At 38.5% G+C, this 27,757-nt stretch overlaps 1 protein-coding gene and 1 long non-coding RNA gene across 2 annotated transcripts in view; one reads left to right on the top strand and one right to left on the bottom strand.

Moving 5' to 3' along the window:
• The window catches only part of tshr (thyroid stimulating hormone receptor), a 32,221-nt gene extending 16,322 nt beyond the window's left edge, over positions 1-15,899 (top strand). Inside the window, exons 6-10 of the mRNA XM_030127832.1 lie at positions 1,116-1,193; positions 4,358-4,426; positions 5,729-5,806; positions 12,206-12,394; positions 13,628-15,899. Coding sequence (XP_029983692.1) covers positions 1,116-1,193; positions 4,358-4,426; positions 5,729-5,806; positions 12,206-12,394; positions 13,628-15,071 — 1,858 coding nt within the window. The 3' untranslated portion in view covers positions 15,072-15,899. The remainder of the gene's footprint in view (positions 1-1,115; positions 1,194-4,357; positions 4,427-5,728; positions 5,807-12,205; positions 12,395-13,627) is intronic.
• LOC115414632 (uncharacterized) lies at positions 25-25,022 on the bottom strand. Its single transcript, XR_003934690.1, has 4 exons — positions 24,920-25,022; positions 19,743-19,746; positions 8,429-8,437; positions 25-37 (listed from the first exon to the last, which is right to left on the bottom strand). It is a non-coding gene; the product is annotated as an uncharacterized LOC115414632 (long non-coding RNA).
• Between the last annotated feature and the right edge of the window lie 2,735 nt (positions 25,023-27,757).

The following is a 27,757-nucleotide window of genomic DNA, read 5'->3' as shown; positions in this document are numbered from 1 at the left end:
ATGCTGTTTTATTCTAACCCCTATTCTTCTGCCCCTGCTTGTGTGCGTGTAGCAATTAGCTCAGCAGATAGACAACAGGTTTCCCAAGAAAAGCCAGACGCCGAAAACTTCTCTCCAAATCTTTTATTTGAGACTCACTGTAAAACTGCAACATACATACAAAATATGTCCGAGTTATGTTCATTGCTTTAGTACATTTACATGGCATTATACATTTAAATGAATGGGAAAAAGATCGCCAGCTCAATGCTAACTTGAATGGGAAAATCCATAGACACACTAACGATTAGCATTTAAAGATTAATTTAAGATTCACAACGTCTTTTTATCCAGCAACAAAGGTTCACATCAGAGATATTTTATATTATTCATTCTTGCAACAACGGAACATAAAATACTCACAGGCAAACGTTTTTGGGGCCACACAAACAGAGTGAAAGAAACGTGTCTGTTAGTTCCTTCTTATGTCTGAACTGGCTACGGAAACACCGCAAGGACAAAACATACATTAGTGCAATTTATTCTGACCACTAAAGGGCCCCCTTTGCTTGCTTCTAACAACTGAACATCACATATTATTAGGCTTATTATTAGTATTAGTACTTATTAGTGGGCTTAAGACTCCTGTCAGTCACTCACAAGTGGAATAAACTGGTGTGGACATAAACATGGAGAAAAGTACCGGTCTTTTGCATGGACATTTTCATTTTAAATGTCTTCAGATGGTGGGGTTGATAAGGACAAAGTTGTTTGTAAGCACTGCAATGTGGAATTATTGTTTATCATGGGAGCACATCGAGTCTGAAATATCACTTAAAGGCAATACACGCTGTTGATGCCAGCCCCCCCCCCCCCCCCATATAACTAATATAACTAACTAACTATAAGAAATCCACACAATTAATTGCCATTAAAAATTTTAATCACTGCCCACCACTAGTATGTACGTATCTGCTTCTCCATGTAACTGGCTCTGCTGCCTAATTTTGATTTTCCACCCTGTCATGATACTTGAGAACATATTCATCAGCGCCGCATTCCTCTCTATGCCACTTTCCACTGAAACGTCTTCATTCACCATTTTCATTTCCTGTATTCGCTGTCATCCTTTGCAGGGAAATTGTTGATCATCCCTACATCGCTGAGATCCCCGCCAACGCATTGCATGGCATCACCAGTGAAGTGCTGACAGTGTAAGAAATCTGCATGTACACATATACTGTAAATAAGCTGTACAGAAATGTTCAAAGCAGATGATTTATTTTGATATTCCAAGATTAGACAGTGTTTTCATCATGCAAAGTATATATTACAGCATGCGTTTGGTTGGATTTTGCTTCCTGTCCAACAGTAAAAGACAGACATGTTTACTAGGATCCTGAACTCATTTAATGTTTCTTTACAAATTGTATTATTTGTCATTATCACACATTTTATTTATGGCATCTTAGACCTGCATTTAACCCTTTCATGCATACTGATCACTATAGTGGACATTTATTCTACAGCTGTTCTCTTGTATATTCATGGGTTTTGTTGTTTTAGTTCCATATCATTCAACACAGTGGACACTTATGCACCATCCCATACACTGCAACTCATACCATTATTGTAACTTTGCTGTTCTTGATAAACATGATCTGCAGTAATATGTTTGAGTGTAAATCAATTGCTAATTGTTATAAGACTGTAATTAACAGTTTTCTAAAACAAAAAGGTTTTGTTGTATATTACCTCCATGAAGTGAGTAATAACTAATATTAGAGTATGATAAAATGTGAGAAAACATCAGATTAGCTGCTTTAAAAATGTTTTTATTTCATAGTTTTCACACAGTATATCACCTTCTGATATTGCATTTTAAATAGTCTACATGTTTCTTTGCTTCAAAAATTAAACACTGGTGGTCCAGCTAAGAGGACATTTTTGTAACTCCATGGAAAATAGGTTCATTAAAAAAAAAAAAAAAAAATCAATCTCATTGTTTTTTCATGCCTAAAGAGGAATAAAAACACTCAGGAAAAAAATCTTTACTATAGTTCTCACAATTCATGCATGAAAGGGTTAAATCTGTTGTGTTTTGCAAAATGAACGACAGAAATGTTGTAACACTGAAGTCTCTAAATGTAACAAAACCCCTAAAATAGCCTTTAGAAGACATGGGGACCTGCCAAAATGACCTCACTTTGCAAACATGTCCTCACTCTGAACTCATCTGAATCTCACAAACATTGCAAAAACAAGTACACAGACACTTCCACAGAACTGACACATCGACATGTATGTGGTCAGATGATGGAGAGAGGGGAAGAGGGGTTGCAATTTTAATACACAACAGCATGTTACTGAACAATTTGGGCATATAACCACAAAATTACACAGACAGACAGACAGACAGACAGGCAGACAGGCAGACAGACAGACAAAACCTCACCACAAAATGTAAATAGTTAATCCTAGTTATCTCTGCCACTACTGCACAGACACTGACTATTTTCCTTCTTCCAGTACATTGACAATGAAACCTTAACCTCCTGAGACCCAGCAATGCATTTTTATTCTCTGTAGGGGACAAAAGTTTCACAGTTTCAATTAAAAAATATTGTCCATTGCAAAGGACATTCCATTAAAAAATAAAGAATAAATATCCTACTAAATATTCCAGTCAAGACAATTATTCAATGTAAAAAAAAAAGCTAAAACTTTCTCTTTCCTGGGTCTCAGGAGGTTAACCCTTTATCAGGCAAGTGACTATTTTTTGTAATTTCCGCACACATAACAAGACAGTAGTGGCTTTTTCATTGGATATCTGCGCAAAACTTTACCGATATTTACTAAATGTCGAAAAAACAGAAGGGCGTATTGTCAGTATTTCCATTAAATCAGAAATGCAATCATTTGTTTGCTTATTATCATGAGATGACACGAGAAGTCATTCCATAAACATATCGACGAACATAAAAATAGTGTTGATTTACAGATATATTCATTATCATTATATATTACCCCTCCATCCCGTCCTAAATTAATAAATGATTCGGTTTCCTGGTGTGTCCACACATACCGCGCCATGTTTCTTTTAAAACTCTTCTTCTTCGCTTGTTGCAACGTCCATCAACATTGTTTTTTTTTTTTTATTCATGTGACTCTAGTTGCGCTACACCCGAAAAACCACCTCTTGCTAGCGCAAAAACTTTTAATCAAAAAACGAGAGTTTCATCAAAATTGTTGTTTTTCCAATAGGTATATTTATATGTGCAAGTTATATTTGTGCAATTTGAGGGTTAATGGAAAAGTGACTAGTGACAGTGAGGACAGTGAGGCAACAATCTCAGGTCAATTGTGGTCTACAGGGTCTGTAAGGTCCACCTCTGCATGAACAGTGTACCTGCTTTGTAAGGTACCATGAAGTAATGGTACTAATGTAAGGAATGATGTTCAAAGGGATAATGTGGATGTGCACAGGGGTCTGGATCAGCACTTATGTTTGTCTGATGTTCTAAAATGCTTGTCCCTTTCACCTTACATGTGTTTCTCTTGTTTTACACATATACATATATGTATTTATATATATACTTTTTGAATTTATTTATTTATTTATTTTTTTAACTCATGAGCAAGGATGGTCACTTAATTGACCTTGATTTTCTACATGACAATAGAAAATTTAGAAATATTTCACAAAAGTAATCAAAACAAATCAAATCAAATCAAATTTTATTCATAAAGTGCCAAGTCATAACAAGAGTTATCTCATGACACTTTACATATCGAGCTGGTCTAAACCAGACTCTCAAGCCAAGTTACAGAAACCCAACAGAATCCTCCAGGAGCAAACACTGGTGACTGGTGACAGTGGAAGGAAAAACTTCAGTCAGAAACCTCGAGCAGACCCTGACTCCTGGAGGATGGACGTCTGCCTTGACCAGTTGGGGTTAAAGAGAGAGAGAGAGAGAGAGAGAGAGAGAGAGAGAGAGAGAGAGACTGGGAGAGAAAGGGGGAGACACATGGATGCAACTAACACACAGATAACTGATCTAGAACTGTCAAAAGTAGATCAGCTGGTGTTAGTAGAATTACCAATAACCAGAACAAAGGTTCATGACTGTTAATACTACAACTACAAATACAAGTATTAACAGTGGATGTGATACTACTACAACAGTTAGTACAAATAATAGGAACCTCTACCATCTATGGAACTATAAAATAAACACTATCACAACTATATGGATAAGTGAGTGATGACTTGTTATATTCTCCAATAACACTATGGTTGAAATTTAGAATTTCAGAGTATTTCTATGAGTGCCCTATAAAGGGTTAACAAAGAATGCTTCTTGTGTTTTATCACCAGGATGCTGTACGGAAACGGCTTCAGAGAAATTCACCCTCATGCGTTTAATGGGACCAAGTTAGACCAAGTGTAAGTACATGGAGCTTCTGTGATAAAACACGTCGTCTGTTAACACTTTTGCTCAACAGGTTCAGATACAAATCCACTTAATAAACACACTATCAGACTGAATAATCAGAGCAGTGTGATGGTGTTTTTACTGGTGTATTAGGTTCAAGTGGTGTTTATTATTCCCCTGATGAGCTTCCACAGATTGAACTGATTTTTTTTTTTTTTTTTTTTTTTTACTCAATCCAATTCGGGAGACAAAGTGGTTTTATTCAGCCTAGCGTCGTTTCTGTCACTCGGGACGCAGAAATCAGTCAATTTAGAGGTTATACAATTTCGCCAAATCGCTTGTTCAGTATGCGGCCTGGATGAAAATATTTCTGACATCTGGCATGTGTATTTCCTTACCCAAAATTACACTACAAAAAGCAGCGGGATCACAGCTGGGTCTCTTTGGGCCTTCTCATATGTACTCAAAAAGGACCTAAGCCCAGCTCTTGATTAGCAAGCTGGAGTTCTCATGGGAAAATATGTTTCCAAAAGTGGTTATCAGGAAGTCTGCATTAAGAGCCCCCCCCTTCCCATACACTCTGTGACACTGAGCTCTAGATTTGTGTCAGACTCAATGATGTCAATTTTACATGTGTATATCCCATAACTTCTCTCAAAAAACTAGAGACCAGGTAACCGTCGCTTCCTTTTCCTCTTTGCTGTTTTCTACTCGTCTCGTCACCATAAGCCTACATACTCAGGATATGAGGTATTAATGACATTAATTCAAGACCCCCCTCTCATTTCAATACACCTACACACAGCTCAGGCCCTTAGAAGAGTCTAATTAAGCCAATGGTGAGTGACTAGTCTGCCTCACCACAGAGGTGTTTGTGTTGGCGCCTAATGGACTCTGAGGGCAGAACTGATCCCAGCACAGCCCGACCAAGACAAACACACACCTCACAGGTCTATTATCCTTATTAGATTTAAGGGATTCAGGGAGATATGTAGTGAGTGTGTTTAAAGAGTACTCCAGCCCCTCTTATACACACCTAATCTGAATCAACAACGTGACTGAGACCTTTCTGACTGTCATGTTTCACCCCCGAAATGAGAGAAAACAAACATGAGAACGTGCACTGATGAGGCTTGGGAAAATATTGGGCTTATGTGTTTTTTTTTTTTTTCATTCAATCAAATTAAAATATTATCCCCCACTTCGCCTCTTTATTGAAAGTGGGAAGGATAATAGACAAAAAAAGCCACTCTTCTTTTTTTTTTTTTTTTTTTTAATTTCATTTATTTATTAATATTTGCTCTGCTGTACAGGGACCTTCACAGAAATAAGTATTTGACCAGGATGGATGAAAGGGCTTTTGCAGGCGCCATCAGCGGCCCTATGCTTCTGTAAGTATCTAACAGTGTCTATTTTGATAACACGCATTCCTTACCAGACATTAATCACTTTGTCCATAAGTGCTTTACATTCTATCACATAAAACAAATATTGAATACATATTTTCAAAACTTACAAAAACATAATGAAAAATGACCCTAACATGACACCGTCTACTATTTTGCCCAAGTTAACACACATCTGAGCAAATAAATACAAATGAAAACAACATTCTGCAATACAAAAAAAAAAAATTGCTTAGTTGTAGAAAATGGTTGCAGTTCACAATGATTTTAAGACATTATGTAGAACTGTGTCTGAAAGTCCCAGCACCACAGACTAAAATGTACACTGTATTATGGGAATGCAGTACATTTTTCACATAAAGCTTTGTGATTTAGAAAGAAAATATCTTTTTTTTTTCTTCACTTTGAAAAAAAAAACTCATTAAGATCAAAAAATAACAGCTATTTGCAAAGCATATGTCAGTGAAGCCCAAGTGGAAAAAATGTTAGCTGGAAAGGTAAATGAACAGATTTGATTTTCGTCATCAAAGGTCAACTTTACAATGACCTCACCTGTCATCAAATCACATCCAAAATGTCAAAGGTCAGCATTACTCTGATGACTCTCATGCAGCTAAGACTTGGCAGAATGTCTTCAAATCATTTGGTTCAAACATTCATTTGAAATTTGCATTAGATTTCAGTGGTATGGTATAATATTTTAGATCCAAAATGTTGAAGGGGAACTTCACTGTGACACTGTTATAAGCTGTAATTTTTCTGGCCAGTTTTCACCGACTTTTTATCTGCTTTGTATAACTAGTGAGGACAACAGGATTCTCACTGGAAGTGATTTACTGGACTCGTAAGTGGACACAGTGAGAACTTCCATTTCACCAGAAATACACTTAATACCTTTCACTAATTCAATCCAAATCTTCCCCACATGAGTCTGAACAGACATGGATGTAAAGTGTAATTTGACCAGTTGCAGCCTATACTTCTTCTTTTTTTGATGTTGGATGGACTGATTAGCACTTTTGTCTCACACCAAGAACGTCCTGGGTTCTGCCTTCCTGGGTGGAATTCGTATGCTCTCCCCGTGTCTAAGTGGGTTCTCTCTGGGTACTCTGGTTTCCTTCCACCATCCAAAGAATGGATTAATTAAACCATCCATATGTGTGAATATGAGCTTGAATGGTTGTTTGTCTGTGTATATCATCCCTGTGATGAACTGGAGACACCTCTAGGGCGTCCTCCACCTTCACCCCACTGCTGGCAGGGACAGACTCCAGCACCTCCACGACCTTGAGGATTAAGAAGTTCAGAAAATGAATGAATGCATAGATGGTAACTCTAGTCAAATAATTATTTTTTTGCATGTTTATCAAGTAAGCATAAGCTTAGTGGTGCTTGCATTACTGAAGCTGTCCGATTTCAACTATTACATTATGTGCAGACTGGATGAGACATGTCTGCAAAATGGGACAGCGTATCATCAAAGGTGTACAATAAATCCGGCTTCCACAGCTGTGTCTCTGACCAGGAAACTTGACACGCATTGTGTGCAACCATGTGAGGGAGGAACCTCTCAGATACGGTCATCTTTTTCGCAGTTTGCTAAATTTTTAGAGCTGTGTGTCCATTTCTGAAGCGTCTCAACGCCAAAACCATTTACCACGGCTATCTAGTTGCTGTTGTGGCTCTGATCGAGCCGTTAAGTGTCTGGTTTTATAAAACCTGGGGTTCGTGTGCAGGTCCTCCTCCTGTGTTCCACTGAGGAACATGTCCTGAGTGAGGTCACCTCCATGAGGTCATGAGCTAAACATCTGGGAATGACAAAATGAGCGCAGCAGTCATAAGGTCTGTGCTCCTATTTCTACAGCCTTACACAATGTGTCCCGCGAGAGGAAAAACAGCACAGGACAGAGAACAAATGAGACTAAAGAAGTGTTAGGCTCTTAGCAAATGGGAATTGTTTGGCTTGTGTTTTTTCATTTAATCAAATTAATCGGCAGATAAAGTGACTTACAGATATTATGGGTTAGGAAACTGAAGAAAGCAAAAGGCATCTTGGCCTCTCTGTGGCCTCTGGTGTGGGGGGGTTGTCTGTGGAATTTCCTGATAATAGGATTGCACAGGATGTTGGTGAGATTGTCAGTCCCATGTATGTCTTTGTCCCGATGAGTTTGAGCTGACTTTGGCATGTCAGCCCAGCACAAGAAATAGAACTTGTAATTGCTTAAAGATGATGATGGACTGAGGCGGTCATTCTAGGAAACAGATGGAGACTGTTATTTAATCCAGCTATATGGCTCTGTGGTCTTATCTTGTCTCATTTCTCTTTCTGAATTTATGAGGCTGTACTTATTCCAAATCTGGCATTTGGGGGGTGAATGCCAGCTATTTCATTGATGCCCCTGAAAATCCACAATGTCATGAATCAGAGAAAAAAAAATGGGTATGAATTGTTATGTCCAGGCATTGGAATCATCAGCACCAGCAAACCCTTCAGTTTCTTCCCATCACCAACCCCTTTATCATCAGACTTGTAAATTTTAGACTTTTAAATGTCTTAAATTATTTCCTCTTAGCACTCAATCGAAACAAACAGAAAATTAAAGTAACATATTTCCACTCCACCTTGTAGAGGAAAACTCACAAATGAGGAACATTAGAAAATGCCACCAGTAAACTCCTGCCATCAGCCAATATTGTCCCGTAGTTACGTTTGGAATATCAATAAAGCCCAGCCCTCTTCATGACAAGGCTTTATATACATTTTAAATTAAATATCATGGTTTTAAGAAATAATTAAAAATAAACACCTGCAATCTATGACATCAGTGCTTCTGCTACCATCATGCAAACTAAATCACCTGAGGATCATTGTTCTAATGTGAATTACTAAATTGAAGATATCGTACAACTACAACAGGCACCATCGCCATCATAGGCAACACAAAACACATTTACACACTCATACTGTCCTTACTTTTATGACAGCATATTTCTGTGCGACCCAACACCGCTGTGGCTGAATGGAATTTTTTTTCTGTATGTTTTGAGGGAAAGCACCACAAAGCAGATGTGTAGACACCCAAATGGCTACCAGTGACCTGTTTTATCAGAATTTACCTTTACCTACATCCATAATAATGGCCTGTGGATAAACTGACTTCAGTGTAAAGGACTTGTGATTGAACATCCACATGCCTCAGTCCTGCCCTTCAGCTCTTCTACAGCAGCAACAATGCCTACACTAGCTACTGTTAGCTCAAAAATGGAATCAAACAACCAGCTTCCAGCACAACACAAATTCCATCTAAGCACAGAAGCAGCTGCAAATCTTATGGATAATATAACTTAAATTTTAACAGTAAAATATGACTGATTTAGTTCGATCTGTTGAACTGTTGAAAATAACAAATATGTATTTTGGGTATAAAAGCATTAAAGGATGGACATTTAGCTTTTTAAACGGAATCATGCATTTTCTCTACATTTAACCTTTCCGAAATGACTTAAAGGGGTCATATTTTGCTTTTTAAAATAGAATTATGCATTTTAAATCATTTTCCTGTGATCTACCTAAACTGTAAATTGGGTCTGAATTCTTCATTAATTCAACTCCACAGGTCCATCTTCAACCCTCTTTCAGAGTAATGACACCAGAGTCAGAACCAGACATGGAGAAGCTGCGTTCAGCTTCTATGCTCCACATGTTTGGAACAAACTCCCAGAAAACCTCAAATCAGCTGAAACACTTAGTTTATTTAAATCCAAGTTGAAAACCCACCTGTTCTCAGCTGTATTTAAATAGAGTTTTGATTCATCAGTTCAGATCTGCACTGTTCCTTTTAAGCTAAAAGTTTGTATCTGTTTTATCTGCTTGTCTGTTTTATCTATTTATCTGATTTTTGTTTGTTTGTTTGTTTTTCTCATGCCTTCTGCTGTAATGCTTTTAATGTTTTATGTAAGGCACTTTGAATTGTCTTGTACATGAAATGTGCTACATAAATAAACCTGCCTTGCCTTGCCAGAAAGGTTGTTTTGAGCGCTGGCCTTTTAAATGCAAATGAGCCACTTCATGCCCCACCCCCTCTAGAATGCTGGCTGTGCTCTGTCCTGTTCAACCACTTCTGTTCGTGAATACAACCAACAACTGAACATGGCAATTGGCTTGAAGTTTGGTCATATTTTCCATATGGACTACAACTGCTGCTGCTGATAAACAATTATAGTGTATTCAGAGAAATGTTCATCGGAAATCTTGACCTTATATGTTTAAATGTCATGATGTAACTAGTTATAAATGTAACAAATTAAGAAGGAATTAAAACAAATTGTAGAAATCCACTTGATTTTTGACAAAATTAATATAAAGATAGCTTTGCAGCACCTGGAGGGTTCAAATTCAAACTTTTTGAACTATTAGGGTCCAAATATACAAATAAATGTACCAAAGACTAATACAAGGGGGTTTATCAAAATATGACCCCATTAAAGAGATTTGTATATTTAAACTACTGCGACTAAAAATCTGGGAAACACAAAGCTGAAGAAAACACTGGGCATCAAACTGGTCTTGTTCTGTATTCATATCCGGAGCATCTTTGAAATTCAGCACAAATAGATCTTCAGTTATATTCATATGAGGTCTTAAAAATTTCAGAACAACTGATTATACACTCACAGTCAATGAAAACTTTGAGACCATATTTTTGGACATAATTTTTATTTTGAAACCCTAAACTGGAATTTTTTCATATGAATCATTTGTTTAGGATATTGGCATACAGAAATAAAGATCTAAAGTTTCAAGAATAATTTCAAAACAAAAAACTTAACAAAAGAAAATGGCACATGCCAAACACAAAGTCACAACAGTCAATACCGGGTGTCACTCTCTCTCACCCTGGACGCGGTCTATCGTCAGCAGAGCCTGTGGTGTTGTGGCTTTCAACCAGGTTTCTGATTGTGGGTTGGGAACAGCCCATACATAGGCCTAGCTATATCACTGGAGCTCAAACCGGCCTCCACCATACCCAGTGCCCGGAGACATTGTTCACGTGATAGATGTGGCATGAGCCGTTCACTGGACTAATGGTGGCCTTTTTTGGGCCTTTATATAGGCCTTCAAAACCAATCCTAAAATTGTGCAGATACCCACTGAGTATTGCTCAATGTGTATTTGGTCCACTTTTGCAAAGAGACTAACCCATGTGCAATGAACTGTGACAACATGCCTCCCAGCTTGTACTGTCAAACCACTACAGATGGTCCAGAATGCAGCAGCGTGTCTGGTCTTCAATCAGCCTAAAAGGGCACATGTCACCCCGTTACTCATTGAGTTACACTGGCTACCCATAGCTGCCCGCATCAAATTCAAATCCTTAATCCTAGCCTACAAAATTCATAGTGGGTCTGCTCCTACCTATCTAGGTGCACTGATAAAAGTTTATGTTGCCCCACGACCACTCCGCTCGTCTGGGGAACGTTGTCTGGTGGTCCCCAGACCTTGTACAAGACAATCCAGGCTCTTTTCATGGGTCATTCCATGTTGGTGGAATGCTCTACCAAGTACTATGAGAACAGAGGCATCCCTGCCTATCTATCTTCAAGAAGCTCCTGAAGACCCAGCTCTTCCAGGAGCACCTCCTGTCCTAGCACTAGCAGACATTCCATTTTAAATATTTTAATAAAGTTCTTCCCAGGCTTATCACAGATTTTCCCAGGATTATCTCTGGACCTGCTGCGGTGGTCCTGCCTCTCTTCTGCCTTCATCATCATCACTCACCTATCCTCAACTGCCTCCATGTGTCTCCCCCTACTCCCCCCTTCTCCCCCAGTCTCTATCTCTATCGCTCTCTCTTTTTCGCTTTCTTTACTCTCTCTCTTTAACCCCAACTGGTCAAGGCAGACGTCCATCCTCCAGGAGTCTGGGTCTGCTCCAGGTTTCTGCTGTTAAAGGGAAGTTTTTCCTTCCACTGTCACCAGTCACAAGTGTTTGCTCCTGGAGGATTCTGTTGGGTTTCTGTAAATTGGCTTAGAGTCTGGTTTTGACCAACTCTATAAAGTGTCATGAGATAACTTTTTTGTTGCGATCTGGCACTATATAAATAAAATTTGATTGATTGAGTGATTTAATTGGTTTTCCCCTGTAAGTTGCTTTGGCAAAAAGCGTCTGCCAAATGCATAAACATAAACATAAACATGACAACTAATCATTATCTCAACTACCCGAGCACTAAGTCATCAATAAATCCACAATGAATAATTACAACCCCCCTACAAGTAGAAATATGCATACATGTCTACCTCAAAAATTTCTATTGACTGTCAGTATATATGGACAAATGAACTGGTTTTCCTCAACTCTTTCTTGTCCTCTCCTTCACCCAGAGACGTGTCCATGACAGGTATCACCTCCTTGCCGACCACAGGTATGGATTCTCTCCGGGAGCTGAAGGCGCATAACACCTGGGCCCTTAAGAAACTGCCACCCATTAAGACCTTCAAGCACCTCACCATTGCCAATCTGACCTACCCGAGCCACTGCTGCGGCTTCAAAAACCTCAAAAAGAAACGAGGGTGAGCTTTCCGCAGGTTTCACATTCATAAAACGCACAGTCAGAAAAGTTAAGCTTGGGCTAAAAGTGTATTAGAGACAAACAATCACCAACAGGATGCACTTGTAGTCCTTAGTTTTCTCGTGGAGTTTCAAACAGAGTGGGTTAGCCGCACTTGTATCGTGTGGGTTTTGGCAGGGATTGAATCAACCTTCTGACGTGTTTACCTATAACTTCTCTCAGTCCTCCTGTAATTACCGTCACTCACTGCTGTTATTGTAGGAAGAAGTTTGAGCCCGACTAATAACAACTCTGAAAACAGGAATAACTTTTCTTCAGCTGGATGTATAAATGATTTGATTATACATTTAATGCTTTGAGGACTTCACCAACATTTTTCTCTTTATACAACAGAATTATTTCATGCATTGAATCTAAACTATTATAGGGTAAATATACTATATGTATGAATACTATATATACTATTATCTATATGTCCAGTGGTAGAAAATAACTATTTACTCACGTACTGTAGGCAACAATACTTTACTCTAGTATTTTCATTTATGCTGCTTTAAACTAATAAACTATACTTTCTACTCCATTTCTATTCCATTGAATTAAAGAGGTAAATAATGACAATTCTTTATCACTATATTTATTTGAAAGCTCTAGTTACTAGTTATTCATGATGGAACGATAATAAAACAAGCTTTTACAATACAACACATTTTTCTAACCTTTTGTTCGAGGTCTTATAAAAAGCGGTGCGTGGTCAGGCTCATGTTGTAGATGAGTTGTTAACAGCTTCACCTATCAGTGATTTTTCCATTTAAACATACATAAATACATGTTCAGAGAATCCAATATATCACTAAATTCAAAGATTAGATCAAAATGTAAAAAAAAAAAAAAGAAGAAGCAAAAAACAGATTTAGATTTATGGATTGGAACTACTCTTCTTTCCTCCATCATTCATTTATCTGCTTATAAAACTGTAAAGTAGTAGTTAACACAGTAACAATGTTTGTACTTCACTGTTAACAATCTAATTTCATATCTAATATATCAGTCGGATGCACTTTTACCTCACTACTTTAAAAACACTGTATTGATTATGCATATGTAGTTGTGTTTATATAAGGTTTTTCATGCAGGACTATTCACTTGTAATGAAGTATTTTTACTTTGCTCTAGACTTAGCATAAGTAAAGGATCTTCCACCACCCTTAGTGTGTGTCTTTGTGTATTTCAGCTTTTTGGAGTATATAATCTGCAATCTGACTGCTTTCTACGACCAGCATCACAAGCGCTCCGTGGGGCCCCTTCGCATGCCGTCCCTCCAGGAGGACAGCATGGCGGCCTCGGTCCCGGATCAGGACGTAAACGATGAAAGCCTCAGAGACTGGAGGAGAGGTGACTTCCATGGCAGCCTCCATTACCACGCCTACTTTGGGGGCCAACCAGATGAGAATGTGGGTTTCGGAGAGACCCTCAAGAACCCCCAGGAGGACACCAGCCAGGACTTTGACAGTGGTTACAATTATGTGGTGTGCGAGGAGGGAGAGGAGGTAGCGTGCGCGCCAGTACCCGATGAGTTCAACCCCTGTGAGGACATAATGGGTTTTGGCTTCCTGCGAGTTTCGGTGTGGTTTGTGAGTCTGCTGGCCGTTTTGGGAAATGTGGTGGTGCTTCTGGTGCTGCTCACCAGCCACTACAAGCTGTCAGTCTCCCGTTTCCTCATGTGTCACCTGGCCTTCGCAGATCTGTGCATGGGGATCTACTTGCTCCTTATCGCTTCTGTGGACCTCCATACACGAGCCGAATACTTTAACCACGCCATAGACTGGCAGACGGGTCCTGGATGCGGACTTGCAGGTTTCTTTACCGTCTTTGCCAGCGAGCTGTCGGTCTACACTCTGACCGTGATCACTCTGGAGAGGTGGTACGCCATCACTTTTGCTATGCGGCTTGATCGGAAGCTTCGACTGCACCACGCAGCAGCCGTGATGCTGGGCGGGTGGATCTTCTGCCTCTTCCTGGCCCTGCTTCCTCTGGTCGGGGTGAGCAGTTACCAGAAGGTCAGCATCTGTCTCCCCATGGACACCCAGTCCACAGCGGCACAGATTTATATCATTTCAGTGCTGGTCCTCAACATCCTGGCCTTTTTTGTTATCTGCGCTTGCTACTTCAGGATCTACTGTGCAGTCCACAACCCTCACTACCACTCCGGGTCCAAGGATACCAACATTGCAAAGCGCATGGCTGTGCTCATCTTTACTGATTTCCTGTGCATGGCGCCAATTTCCTTTTACGCCATGTCAGCTGTACTGGACCGACCACTCATCACGGTCTCTAACTCAAAGATCTTACTGGTGCTTTTCTATCCACTGAACTCCTGTGCGAACCCGTTCCTCTATGCGATCTTCACTAAAGCCTTCATGGGGGACATATTCATCCTCCTCAGTAAGGTGGGTCTGTGTCAACAGCGAGCCCAGCTGTTCAGAGGCCAGACAGTTTCGTCGAAAGGCAGCAGCGGGACTTCTCAGGTACGCAGAGACAAGGATAAGATCCGTAAAGGAGGGGGAGGAGGTCAGGAAGAGGTGCCCATTCACCTGAAGAAGTGCTCTGGACATGCCTACCAGCAGGCAGTCAGCCAGCAGACAAGCCCTGAAGAGAGCCAGAGCCTGTACACGTGAGCCAAAACACCAGCTCGAGGTCGTAAAAGCGAGACAGGTTCAGGTGAGGGAGAGGAGGCCTTGAAGTGTTTGTGGACAGATCTGTTTGGATATTGAACAGAAAGCTCCGGGATTCTGTATCTGCTTCCATTTTCAGGCCAAGTTCAGCTGTTTTCACAATTTGGGCTGAGATGATTTTATGGTTCCAGTTGGTGGAGAGCATCAAGTGTCACTGAAATATGAGCTCGGCTTCATCTCACTTCTAGCCTGTGGATTGTGACCGACTGAGGAATCAAACAGAAATTATTAGGAGGGAAAAGAAGATAGAAACGTGAAAATATATATATGAACATTTGAAACCTTTTTTTTTGGATATGTTTAGTTATGTATCAAGGTATAATTGGCTATTTCTGCCAAAATGTGGGACCTATAAAAAAATATTGGTCTTGGGACCTTTGAAAGACACTACTTTTAATAGTGCCTGCTGGCTCAGTGCCATTCACTTTGAAAACTTCATCCAGTTTGTTGAAAACTAAAAACACTGCACTTCTTTATTTCTTACCATTTTCTCTGTAAATAATGTAAATACATGCTAAGGGGTTTAGAACTGAAATATAACAATACAAGGTGGGGTTTTTTTTCATGTGATTTTAACCTGAATCAAACTTGATGTATCACTTTCCTGAAGGCATAAAATATTTTCTTTCTATCATTTTTTAAAAGCTACCAGATATTTTTACTTTGTTTTATTTAACACTGATAAAGAAAAGCAAAAAAGAAGCTGTCTGCATGGGGTGCAAGTTCATTTCCTGAGAGCATGTGATCCAATTACAAAGCTAAACACAAGACGTATTTTGATTATTAGCAATTTTCTACAAATTACAGGCAGGTATGATAATCACAAATATATACTGGTAGAGTCTTGTCTCTCCTTTGGAATGTCATGGTTGTTTTTCTTGCATGATCGTGATATTTTTCCATCCTCTTACGGAAACAAGTGACTTTTACATTCAGTGGAGATAGCTTTTGCCTTCGTCAGGAGAGCTTAAAGCAAATACAGCTGAGACACGTGTGAGCTGCTGTGCGATATCGAGCTATTATGAGTTAAAGGACACCCTCAGCCAATGGCAGCTTAACATCTGGATAGCATTTCATCTGCTGGGTGACATTTTTTTCAAGGGAATATACAGATGAACATGGGGGTGGGGGTGGGCTTTCCAGGAAAGACGGATCATTTTGGACCTTTTCTTAATTTTGCTTGCAAAGTGGCCGTGAAGATATTCGAGTGGACTGCTGCACAGCTTGTTTCAGTATGGAAAGTGTAGAATGGCATTCCTGACTTGGTATCACTCTTATGCACTAAATGAACAATGGAATATGTGAAACCTCAGGGCTGGAAGGGTTTCTAGTTTTTGGAAGTTGAAAAAAATTATGAGTGGCATCTCCTGATTGCGCTCCAGGCGACTGTAAATTCCTAACAGGACATCATTTCAGCTGAATGTTTTCCACAGCTTCCAGTCACCCATTAACAACAGTCCAGTGTGGACCCTTCAAACACTAAAGAGTGCACGGAGCGGGACCGTGATGTGGCTGGCTGTGTTCATGAGGGCCCCTTCCCCTTCCCACTGCCAGTTAGCATTAACTCACAGATCATACTTGTTTCAGAGTGTGTGCGCGTTGAGGCTGATGAAAATCAACGTCATTGCATATTTGTGTGTGAAGATTTAGGCCTGGATGGGGGCAGTGTTGTGCAGGTTACTCTCAAACTGTAATCCATTACAGATTACTTCCTTATCTTACAATATTACTGTCTTAGAATTGTAATGCGTTACATGACTTCTGTATTACTTTTGAGTTACATACAGACTTGTCATAAATGGCGCATGCACAGTAGAACCCCCACACACACACACACACACACACACACACATACACGTCAAGTAATAACCCACCCCCATGCAATACAAGATAGGAGAGCCTTGGGATGCATGAATTTGTGCCCTGAAGTACATGTGGTCGGATAGCTCAGTAAGTAAAGCTACGGTCTACGATGTTCGAATCCCAGCAGGAACGCTTGCATTTTTTTCAACATTTTACATGTTCAAACAGGGGGTGTGCCGCCAAAGACGCCGAAAGATAAATCCACAATTGATAAAGAATTCCAACTAATCATACAAACGTTAGCTTACCTTGTGATTGCTGATCACAGGGATCATGCTAACTAGCTTCTGTAAAGCAGGGTTAGGGTTAGTGATGAACATACATCCATGTGGTCAGTGGACTGTCTTCTGCTGTCTTCACCCATTGGCTGAACACCAACAGGAAACAGAGATTTCCTGACGCATTTTTGATTCCTTAAGGTCCCATGGTGTTGCTGTTTTTTTTTTTTCTTTCATTTGAGCAGTTGAATTATGGGCGAAAAGTGTGTTGTAATGCAAATGCTGTTGAACATGTACCGAGTAAAATATTACTGAAAATTGATTAGTAATGCCCTGTGATGAACTGGCGACATGTCCAGGGTGTACCCTGCCTTCGCCCATAAGTAGTTGGGATAGGCTCCAGCGACCCTCGTGAGGATAAAGCAGGTTCAGAAAATGAATGAATGAATGAATGAATGATTAGTAATGCCTTACACCAGTGGTGTCCAACCCCCGGTCCCCGGATTGGTACCGGTCCGTGGATCATTTGGTACCGGGCCGCAAAAAAAAAATAAATTGCGATTAATATTAAAGCAATTTTTTCCATTAGTCTTGCGGAGATTTTATTTTGAAAAGTGACTGTTTCCGCCCTCGCCTCACAACCACTAGACTCTTGTGCGCCATTTCATGAATCAGTTGTAACACAAGCTAAAGAAATGAGCCAAAAACTAAATTCACTGGAGAACTTTTTCGGAAAGAAACAAGGAAACGATGAGACTGCAGAAGGGTCACAGACTCCTGTAAACAGAAAGATGCATTTAGAAGGAAATATCAGGATTCCTGCCTCAGTTACAGGTTCATCGCAACAGGTGACACACAAGCGCCTCCAAACTGCTCCGGCACATCAATCTGTGTTTGAGACAACTTCAAACCTCTGTGCATTCTGGTTTAAAGTCAAAGCAGAATATGCAGATATTGCCACAAAAGCCCTGAAAGTCCTTCTTCCGTTTCCAGCCTCATATCTTTGTGTGGCTGTGTTTTCTGCGATGATGAATTACCAAGTAGTAGACTAGATATACGGAACACACCTGGACTGTGAGTCTCCAATCAGCCCCAGATGGGACCGTCTAGTTGCAGGGAAACAAGTCCAGGGTTCCACTGGTTCTGCATTAGAGTGAGTTGATATTCTACTGTAGAATCACTGGAATTGCCTGATATACAGTGGAAGTGTTTCAGATCACATGCTCTGAACTGACAAAGTTTTTTGTTATTGGAACCCCTGCACCTCTTACCGGTCTGCAGAAAATTTTCATGCATGAAACCAGTCCGTAGTACTAAAAAGGCTGGGGACCACTGCCTTACACAACTGCGTTACAGCAAAAAGTAGTCCGTTACTGTAGTGCATTACTTTTGTAATGTGTTACTCCCAACACTGGATGGGGAACTAGACCCGCAGACAACTCTGGATTCAAACCCCGTCTATGGTTTCCTTCAATTACCCCACTATACAGATATTGTGGGTTGTAAGCCTTCAGATTCACAGCCCACTTTTATTAGCGGACAGGGCCAAACATACGGATTGAGACCTGGACTGGATTTATTTGAACATTCTTCTTTTGCTGGTTCTCAGGCTGGCCTGATCATTCCTCTCCCTGTATTTCAAATAAACCCAACTCTGAGCCCTTCGTCAAATAAGCAGGGCAGGGCCCGGCGATGCATCTTCCTAACACTAGATTAAGTTGCTAAACTCAAGTGAAAGTGGGAAAAGAATCATGAGAAGAGCTGAGCAGAGGAACAGAAGCAGCCGGTCCGAGGGTTTTAAAAGTCTTCCAGGAGAATTAGAGCAGCCCAGGTCACAGTGTTCCAACATCCGCCCACCCGTCCTTGGTCCTGGGAACATAAAATCCCTGCATTTATGACGTCACTCCTTACGTTCTACTGTGGGTCAGTGGACGTGGACGGTCCTCTTAAAGGCTCAAGTTCCGCTCCGTCTCATAGAAAACTCTTGAGTGGCTGCTAGAGTAAACCAGGGTTTGGGTCAGCACAAACATTCATCTTCCACTTCTGCTGTTGAAAGCAGTTTCACTCATCTTAACCACACATAAAACCCAAGGCTAGAGCTTTATATTTCCTCCTTTCAAGCAAACGTTTCACTAAGGTGTAAAGATGATTTACACGTGATCAACATCCATGTAGAGTAATCCACTGCACTCCAGGTCCAGGCTCCTCAAAGTAAACTGGGTGACATCAAAAATGTAAAATTTTTGTTGATTAAACATGCACAAAACAGTGAACGCAGACGATTCTTGCCCTCACATAACAATCTTTCTTACATTTTAAAAGCTGTTATGATTAAATCAAGCACATTTACTGAAGTGATGCTTGTATTATAGTATTTCTATGTCAGTACATCTCAGAGGCTAATTTTTACTCTGTTACATTTACATGAGTGTTTTCCATCCCATTCCTGTCCAGTGAAAATCTCCAAATATGTTGATTTAGATTGTTTGTGATAAACTGAAGGATAAAGTGTTCCTTTATATGTTGAGAAAACTCTCCTCCTTCTTAAGCTAAATAAACTCTTTAGAAATCCTCTTGGATTTGCTGGAAAATACATTGACACAAAGTTTGAAACAAGCCTGTGTATATATGACAATCTTATAGAATTTGATACGTTGCTGTCAATTAAATTATGGTAAATTGAACAGCAATAAGTAGATAAAACTAAACCTTTGACATCTATAGCAAAACATTATGAATCCAATACACATATCAGTAAAACTGTGACTGGGACCATTTTACTATGTAGTGCAGAGGTGTCAAACTCATTTTAGTTCCGGGGCCACATTCAGCTAAATTTGATCAGAAGTGGGCCAAACCAGTAAAATACTAACATAATAATATATAAATAATGTCAACTCCAAACTTTTTTTTCAGTGAAAAAGTAAAATTACCTTATGAAAATGTTTACATCTACAAACTATCCTTTCAAACGATGTGAATAACATGAACAAACTGGGGGAAAAAAAGTGGAATTTTAACACTATTATGCTTCAGTTTATTGTTTACACATGTACATTATAACTTACAGATCACAGTGGATCTACAGATACACAAAATATTTAGTAACAGGTGCAATATAATTAAAATTACATTTCTCTTAAGACATTTCAGGTTGTTCATATTTGTTCAGCTTATTCAGATTTTTGCAAAATTATGCTTTGTTTTAGTCTAAATACATGAAAACATTTACATTTACAAAGAGAAAATTTGGAGTTGTGAGTATTTATAGGTTATTATGGGATTGTATTGGTCTGAATGTGGAACCTGAACTAAAATGATTGTTAATATCTTAGTGTAATTTTTGCATTTCTCAAATTCATCGCAGGGGTTGGACTGGACCCTTTGGCGGGCTGGATTTGGCCCCTGGGCCGCATGTTTGACACCTGTGACGTAGTGACTACTTTTATCTTTTATACTTTAAGTATATTGCTGATATACTCCCATACTTTGACTTCAATGAGGTTTAGAGCTCAAAAAATGTAGCTGTAGCAGAATATTTTCCATGTAATGTTAGTATTTTAATACTTTTTCTTTGCTGGCATTTGCTGATATGCATAAAATTATCATCCCATTGCCTTAAAAGTGGTCAAAAAGCCCACATGGTACTAGTTTGTGTTGAAATTGGTGGTAAATTGAGCTAATGTCTTGTAAATAATTAACAGATTCTGATTTAGCAGAATCTGAAATATATATATATTTTTTATATATATTTGCTCCATGATACTGTGATTAGCAAATAACAGTACATTTAAAAGGAAAAGCAACCCATTTGGATTAAAAACGGATCTTTTTTTACCCTAGAAAAAGCTGATTTTTAGTAAATGTACAATAATTACTGAGCTGACTGTTAATGTATTGCAGTTACAAGCAGATAAAACCTAGTTAATGATCAGGCACAGAAGTGTAATTGTTATCAAAATGTAAAAGATGCTGCAAAGGGTCATTAGTCACATCATCCAGGCCATGATAAACCTAAAAAATGTAAATATAAGACCACTTTTGGCAGACAGGGTTAACCAAACAGATTAAATGTATGATAATTATTGAACTCAGTAGATAAATGTACACTGCCTGACCTAAAGACGAGACCACCTTTAGCTTTCATTATGGGATGCATTTATGATATTTACACAAAGTCACAACATTTATTTCTGTCAATTGGTGACATTCATTTTTTGCTATGATCTTGTATTTTTGATGCAGAGTCAGACCACTGTGCCACATCCCAAACATTGTCAGTGGGGTTCAGGTCTGGACTCTGTGGAGGCCAATCAATCAGTAGCAGCTGGTGAAATTATTTTTTGGTGTGGCACAGTTTGCAAGTCGGTTTTTGGATGCTTTATAACCACATATCACATCTAGGATGTACCGAAGCTCATGCACCACTATTTTAAATATTAATTTAACCCATAAAGACCCAGAGCTGCTTTTGTGGCAGTTTCCAAATGAATTTTTCTCTATATTTAATTTTTTTTTGAGTGATTTATCACCATTTATTATAATATTAGCATCTGTATTTTGCATTTTTTCTGTGTAAATCTTGTATTTTCCTATATTTAATTGACTGATCATGTAGATTTTCATTAAAGCTCAGAGTAAATTGAAAGGTTATCAATCAGAAACCAAAAAAAAAATGAAGAAAAATTTACTTTTTCAGCAAAGATATCAATAAGTGGACATAAAAGCAAGTGTTTCCATTCACTGTCATTTATTAAATCTTCATGGGTTTTACTGGTGAATCAATGTTGTAGAAGATGATGGTGATTCCATTTTCACTGCGGAGCCTCTGAACGTCCAAATGGGTCATATCTGATAACTGTGAAAAGTTGACAAACTATATTTAACACAGTGTTTTTCAACCTTGGGGTCGGGACCCCACGTGGGGTCGCCTGGAATTCAAATGGGGTCTCCTGAAATTTCTAGTAATAGATAAAAATTAACCCTATAATGCCAAACGTATCATATTTGATACATGAGTTTTGAAGCCCTCTACATGATCAGTGTGATATTTTTTTTCTTGAAAAACCTGATGTATACAATTAGATACTTGCAATACACAGATAATCCACCAGAGGGGAGGAATTTGTTCACCAGAGGCCTTTCCAATCACACTTCAAGATTGTCATTAACAAGGAAGGAGGCAGAACTTTGCCAATTTTGAAAAGGAATTACTAATTTGTTAGACAGGTTTATGTTATATTATGTTTTTGTTTGTTCAAAAATAATAATATTTGAGCACTGAGACCCAATGTATGAAATATGATACAAAACTGACACTCACACATGGAAATTGATATTTGAAAAAAAAAAAAATGGTTTGGTTGTTCAAAAGGACCAATAAAGGTCCAGTTTCAAAGAACTAGAATTTTCTTTCAATAATTTAATGGTTCAGGCTTTACAGGGTTAAAAAAATACTAATAAAAAATATATGGTGAGTTGAGAGAGACAATCACATACATAAAAGTCATGACAAACTGTGAAGCTGAAACTGAAGCACTGTGGTACTGTTTATCTGTCAAATGTTCATTGTGGTCGGTTTAAGATGCTGCAGCTCTTTCATAATTCATAGTTTGAGTTATTGTTTGTTCAGTATTAATTTGCAGGATGGTAAATCCAAGCTGGCCTGACTGTACATATCTTGACCAAGGAAAATAAAATTCTCTCTTTGTGTAGTAATCTCAACCTGACATTTCTGCTTCTGTCCATAATAATATACATTATATAGACTAAATGTCATCTAAAATTACTGTTTATTTGCAACATAGTATAGCAACTATGACATGATCAAAAACTAATTAATTTTAGCCAAAAAAAAGTCTCTGTTTTGAATGTCTGGGGTTGCCAGAAATTTGTGATGTTAAAATGGGGTCACGAGCCAAAAAAAGGTTGGGAACCACTGATTTAACACCAATTATTTACATGTATTGATAGGATCAGTGGATCAATAGGTATTAAACAGTTTAGATCAGTAGATGCTTTTGGTCTTTATAGGTTAAATTTTAAATACACAGTATGTGTTTTCAGACAGTTATTTTTTTTAATGTAAATTTCACCCGTTTATCCTTCAAACATATTTTGGGCATATTTTCCCACTACACTACTGTTAAATTCAGGTATGTCCCTGACAAGTGTCTTTTTCCACTGAAAATATGGACAATGCATTCAGACCAGGGGTGAAGGTAGTGCAGGTAGGTCACATGGCATTAAAAAAAATAGGAAATCAATGCAAGGGAAAAGATGTCAGTGTTATCACTTGTGCCAGGATTCAGACCCTGGTCTCCCACATGGAAGCCAGTATCTTTACCCACCGAGCTATCATGTCACATGTCCGTGTCTCAGTAGTATTACCTACAGACCCATTTGCAGATTGCATTGCATGGTCTCTTTCACTGTCTGATCCTGATGATGATTCCTGGTGTTGTTATCTTGGAATATGTGGAAAAAAAATCCATTGATGTCATTGATCTTCAAGTAAAATGCTTCCAGAATAAAAATAGTGAAATTTTACCACGTTTGAGTCACTGATAAAGAAAAATCAAGTCAAAAATGCTGATTGGCTGAAGTTTCCAAGATACAGTCTTGGGTCAAAATGTGAAATTTAAGAATTAACAAGAGAATGGGTTTAACTCCAAAGGAATATTAGTGTCAGAGCTACCAGATCTACATCAAAACACTGTCTGCACATTATAATACATTCACTTTACAGGTTCTATCTAGTGGAAGATTTATTAATCTATTGTATAAATGTACATAAACCAATATATACAGGGTGACACAAAAAAATGGGAACTTTTTAACAATCCAATAAAACCAAGAGTGATGGAAGAAAAATATTTTATTCATAGTAATTGAAATCTTAAAACATGCCATTTAAGAAACAATGATGGAATTTTCATTTTTTAAAAATCACTTCCTGTAGATGGCGTCCTCCTGTACGAATGCATTCTTGAAATCTGCTGTTGAGATTCCTCATTGACCGCTGCAACATCTCAGCTGGGATACTGTGAATTTCATCCTGAATTCTCTGTTTTAACTCATCCAGAGTTCTTGGTTGAGTCATGTACACTTTACTCTTGAGATAGCCCCACAAGAAAAAAATCACAAACGGATAAATCTGGCGATCTAGGGGGCCAGGGAACGTTACCGAATCTTGAGATCACACGGTTACCGAACAATTCTTGCACAGCCGCCAATGGTTACTAAAATGGGGGCGTGTTTACTTGCTCAAGGTCACTGTCTCGTAGTGCTGCCACTTGCTCATGTCTGCCAATACGCACTTCAAAAATTCCCATTTTTTTGGGTCACCCTGTATATATGTGTAATAACACTTTATCATTTTCCTTGAAAATATCAGCAAACCAGTACTTTTGTCATTTGTTTTCCAATTAGTCTTATTAAAATATGTAACATTTAGCACATTTAATCTCTGAGGCACATCATTTCTAAAAAAAAAAAAAAAAAAAATGTAGACCAGTGTGTTCAGACCTGTTCATTCAGGTTCATCTGACCTCATTTGATGGACACATAACGTTCCTGAACCTAGACCTGACCAACTGAACAAAGCCCAGACCAAAACACTGCCCCCACAGGCTTGTACTGGAGGCACTAGGCATGATGGGTAATCACTTCATCCACCTCTCTTCTCGTCCTTATGCACCCAGGATGTACTCCAGAACAGGGTCAGTCTGGACTCATCAGACCACATGACCTTTTTCCATTAAACTCAGTCTAATTTTTATGTTCTTTATCAAACTGATTGTTGTTCAAGAAATGAGAATTGACAAAATGATGACTTTTTTATGACTGGGCTGTGTATGACTCAGCAGTTGTTTCGTGGATTTTTAGTGTAAGCAAGATCGCGTAAAGGTCCATATGAGCAAAATGTAGTGTCACCAGTAAAAGGGTTTTGGATTTATCAGATTTAACTCACTAACATTGAATTTAGTTTCCCTTAAACTCCCATTTAAGGGAAAATACAGAAGAAAAACCTAGACGAGACCCCTGGATCGAGACTCGTTGCTCTGATGATCTTCAGACACATCTTTCGAGATTACGGGAAACCGAACATGCCAGAGCCAGCAGGCCCGTCTACGGCTACAACATTCCACTGGAGTCGAGCAGGAAGCTGATTGGTCAGTGGGAGTTAGGTGGTAAAGCAGCAAAAGCTATAGACTGTAAGCTAGACATCTCCAGGGCCTCATTATAAGCCTCATTCCCAGCAGCTCAGACTCTCATGTCTCAGTGCCCAGGAGCAGCGAGAGGGCCCACTTCATCGAAACAGCTAGGGATACTTTCTGCTTCTGCCGCGTTTGTTCGGGGCTGAATGAGTCTTTGTGAAGCGTGATATATGGTAGAAGTGACAGCCTGCCTCAAATCCATTTACAATCAAGGACCAAATCTCCCTGTAGTTTCTGATTCAGCTTTAATCCCAGACAGCACCACACCTTTATCTCATAATTACTAAAAAGGAAATATGCGGGGATTGTATCAGTTTGGGGAGGAATTAGAGGAGCGGCAGGGAGAACGCCCATGCTGTGCAGCCGTCCAGACGCTGGATTACGCAGCTAGAAAGAGGACTTAAAGCCAGGCTGGGCCAGATTCTGGGTCTCACATGTGCGTTAGATGTAGTAAGGAAATGAGTTGAAATGAAAAAGAAAATAAAATTAACTTATGTCTCTAATCAAGGTTAAGCAATAGAAGTTTCCGACTTTTTCCTCCTAAAGGACGACTTAAAGATTCCATATGTAAGATCTGTGCGCTAATGGCAGGTTTATACATCGTTAGGAATGGTTGTTAACCTTAAAAGACATAGTTTCACCAGCATCAAGCGTCCACTAATCTAAAATGTCTAAACTTATCAATATATTGAAATATTTCAGGTAAAATGCTGTTTCTCAGATTTTCATCGCCATCAGATATGACCTATTTAGATGTTCAGAGACTCTGTAGTGAACGTGGAAACACCGTCATCTTCTGCAATATTGATTTACCAGTAAAACCCATGTTGGCTGATAAATGACAGTGGTTGCTGATGCTTATTTTCACATTCAGTTAAAGATATATTTTGATGAAAAGTCATTTTTTTCCTCAGTTTTCTCTTGTCTGATATAACCTTTGAATTTTCTCTGAGATTAAATGAACATCTATATAATCAGTAAATAAAATATAGGAAAATACCTGATTTTCAAATGTAAAATACAGAGGTTAATATAATAAATGTTTTGAAGTCGTTTAGTGAAGTTTAAATGTAGAGAAAACTTCATTTGAAAGTTGCCTCATAAGGGTAAATGTCACTTCCACCAAATGTCTTGGTTGACTTTGTACACAATAACAGCCTGTACACTGATGTTTATGTCAATAATTCGGGTCGTATCTTCTGTTGTGTTCCTGATTCCCTCTTTTGTGAAGTTACACTAGCTAAGAGAAATGTTGGCTCACATTAGGGGTGTCAGACTCATTTCTTCCAGGTACCACATTCAGTCCAATTCGATCTGAAATGGGCCGGACCAGTAATATAACCGCATTATAACCTAAAACATAACATATTTTTGTCTTTGTTTTAGTTTAGTAAAAAAAACATTCCATTATAAAAATATTTACAAACTATTCTTTCACCAAAAAAAAGAAATTTTGTAAGAAAAATTATATTTTAACAATACTATGCCTCAACATATCCTTTGTATATGTGCATTATACACAATGTTACACTTACATTTGGTAACAGGCTGTATTGTTAAAATTTTGGAGTTTGGAACTAAAAAAAGAATAATTTCTCATTCAATTCCTCATTTGCCCAAGTCATTATTATAGTTCTTTTCAGTTCAACTGGACCAGTTTTGCTTCTTTGAGGCAAAATTAGCCCAGTTGAACCTAAAAGAACTACCAAGAAAAATGGTAATGTCATCATTTATAGGTTATTATGCTATTACTTTACTTTAGGTCATATTTTTCTGAATGTAGCTCCTGAACTAAAATCAGTTGGACTCCCTAGATCAGGGGTGTCAAACTCATTTTAGTTCAGGGGCCATATTTAGCCCAATTTGATCTCAAGCGGGCCAGACCAGTAAAATGACTTAATAACTTATAAATAATGACAAATCCAAGTTTTTCTTTTTGTTTTAGTACAAAAAAACCCTAATTAAATTTTGAAAATATTTACATTTTACAAAAAAGATGTGAATAACCTGAAAAAACAGAAATTTCATTTGAAAAATTAGTGCAATTTTAACAATATTATGCCTGGACTTATTATTTATACATGAACATTACACACAGTGTTCCATAAACATTTGGTAACAGGCAGAATATTGTTAAAATTTTGGAGTTTGGAACTAAAATTTGAACAATTTCTACAATATTCCATCTCTTATTATTAACACAACTACAGATCACACTGGATCCATAAATGCACCAAACATTTAGTAACAGGCAGAATATTGTTAAAACTGCACATTTAGGGTTGTTCATCTTTGTTTTTATTTATGTATTTATTTGCATTTTATTGCC

The sequence above is a fragment of the Sphaeramia orbicularis genome, chromosome 24 (genome assembly GCF_902148855.1).
Source record: "Sphaeramia orbicularis chromosome 24, fSphaOr1.1, whole genome shotgun sequence".
NCBI lineage: Eukaryota > Metazoa > Chordata > Actinopteri > Kurtiformes > Apogonidae > Sphaeramia > Sphaeramia orbicularis.
Note: the sequence above shows the minus strand (reverse complement) of the source record. Positions and strands in the feature narration are given on the sequence as shown.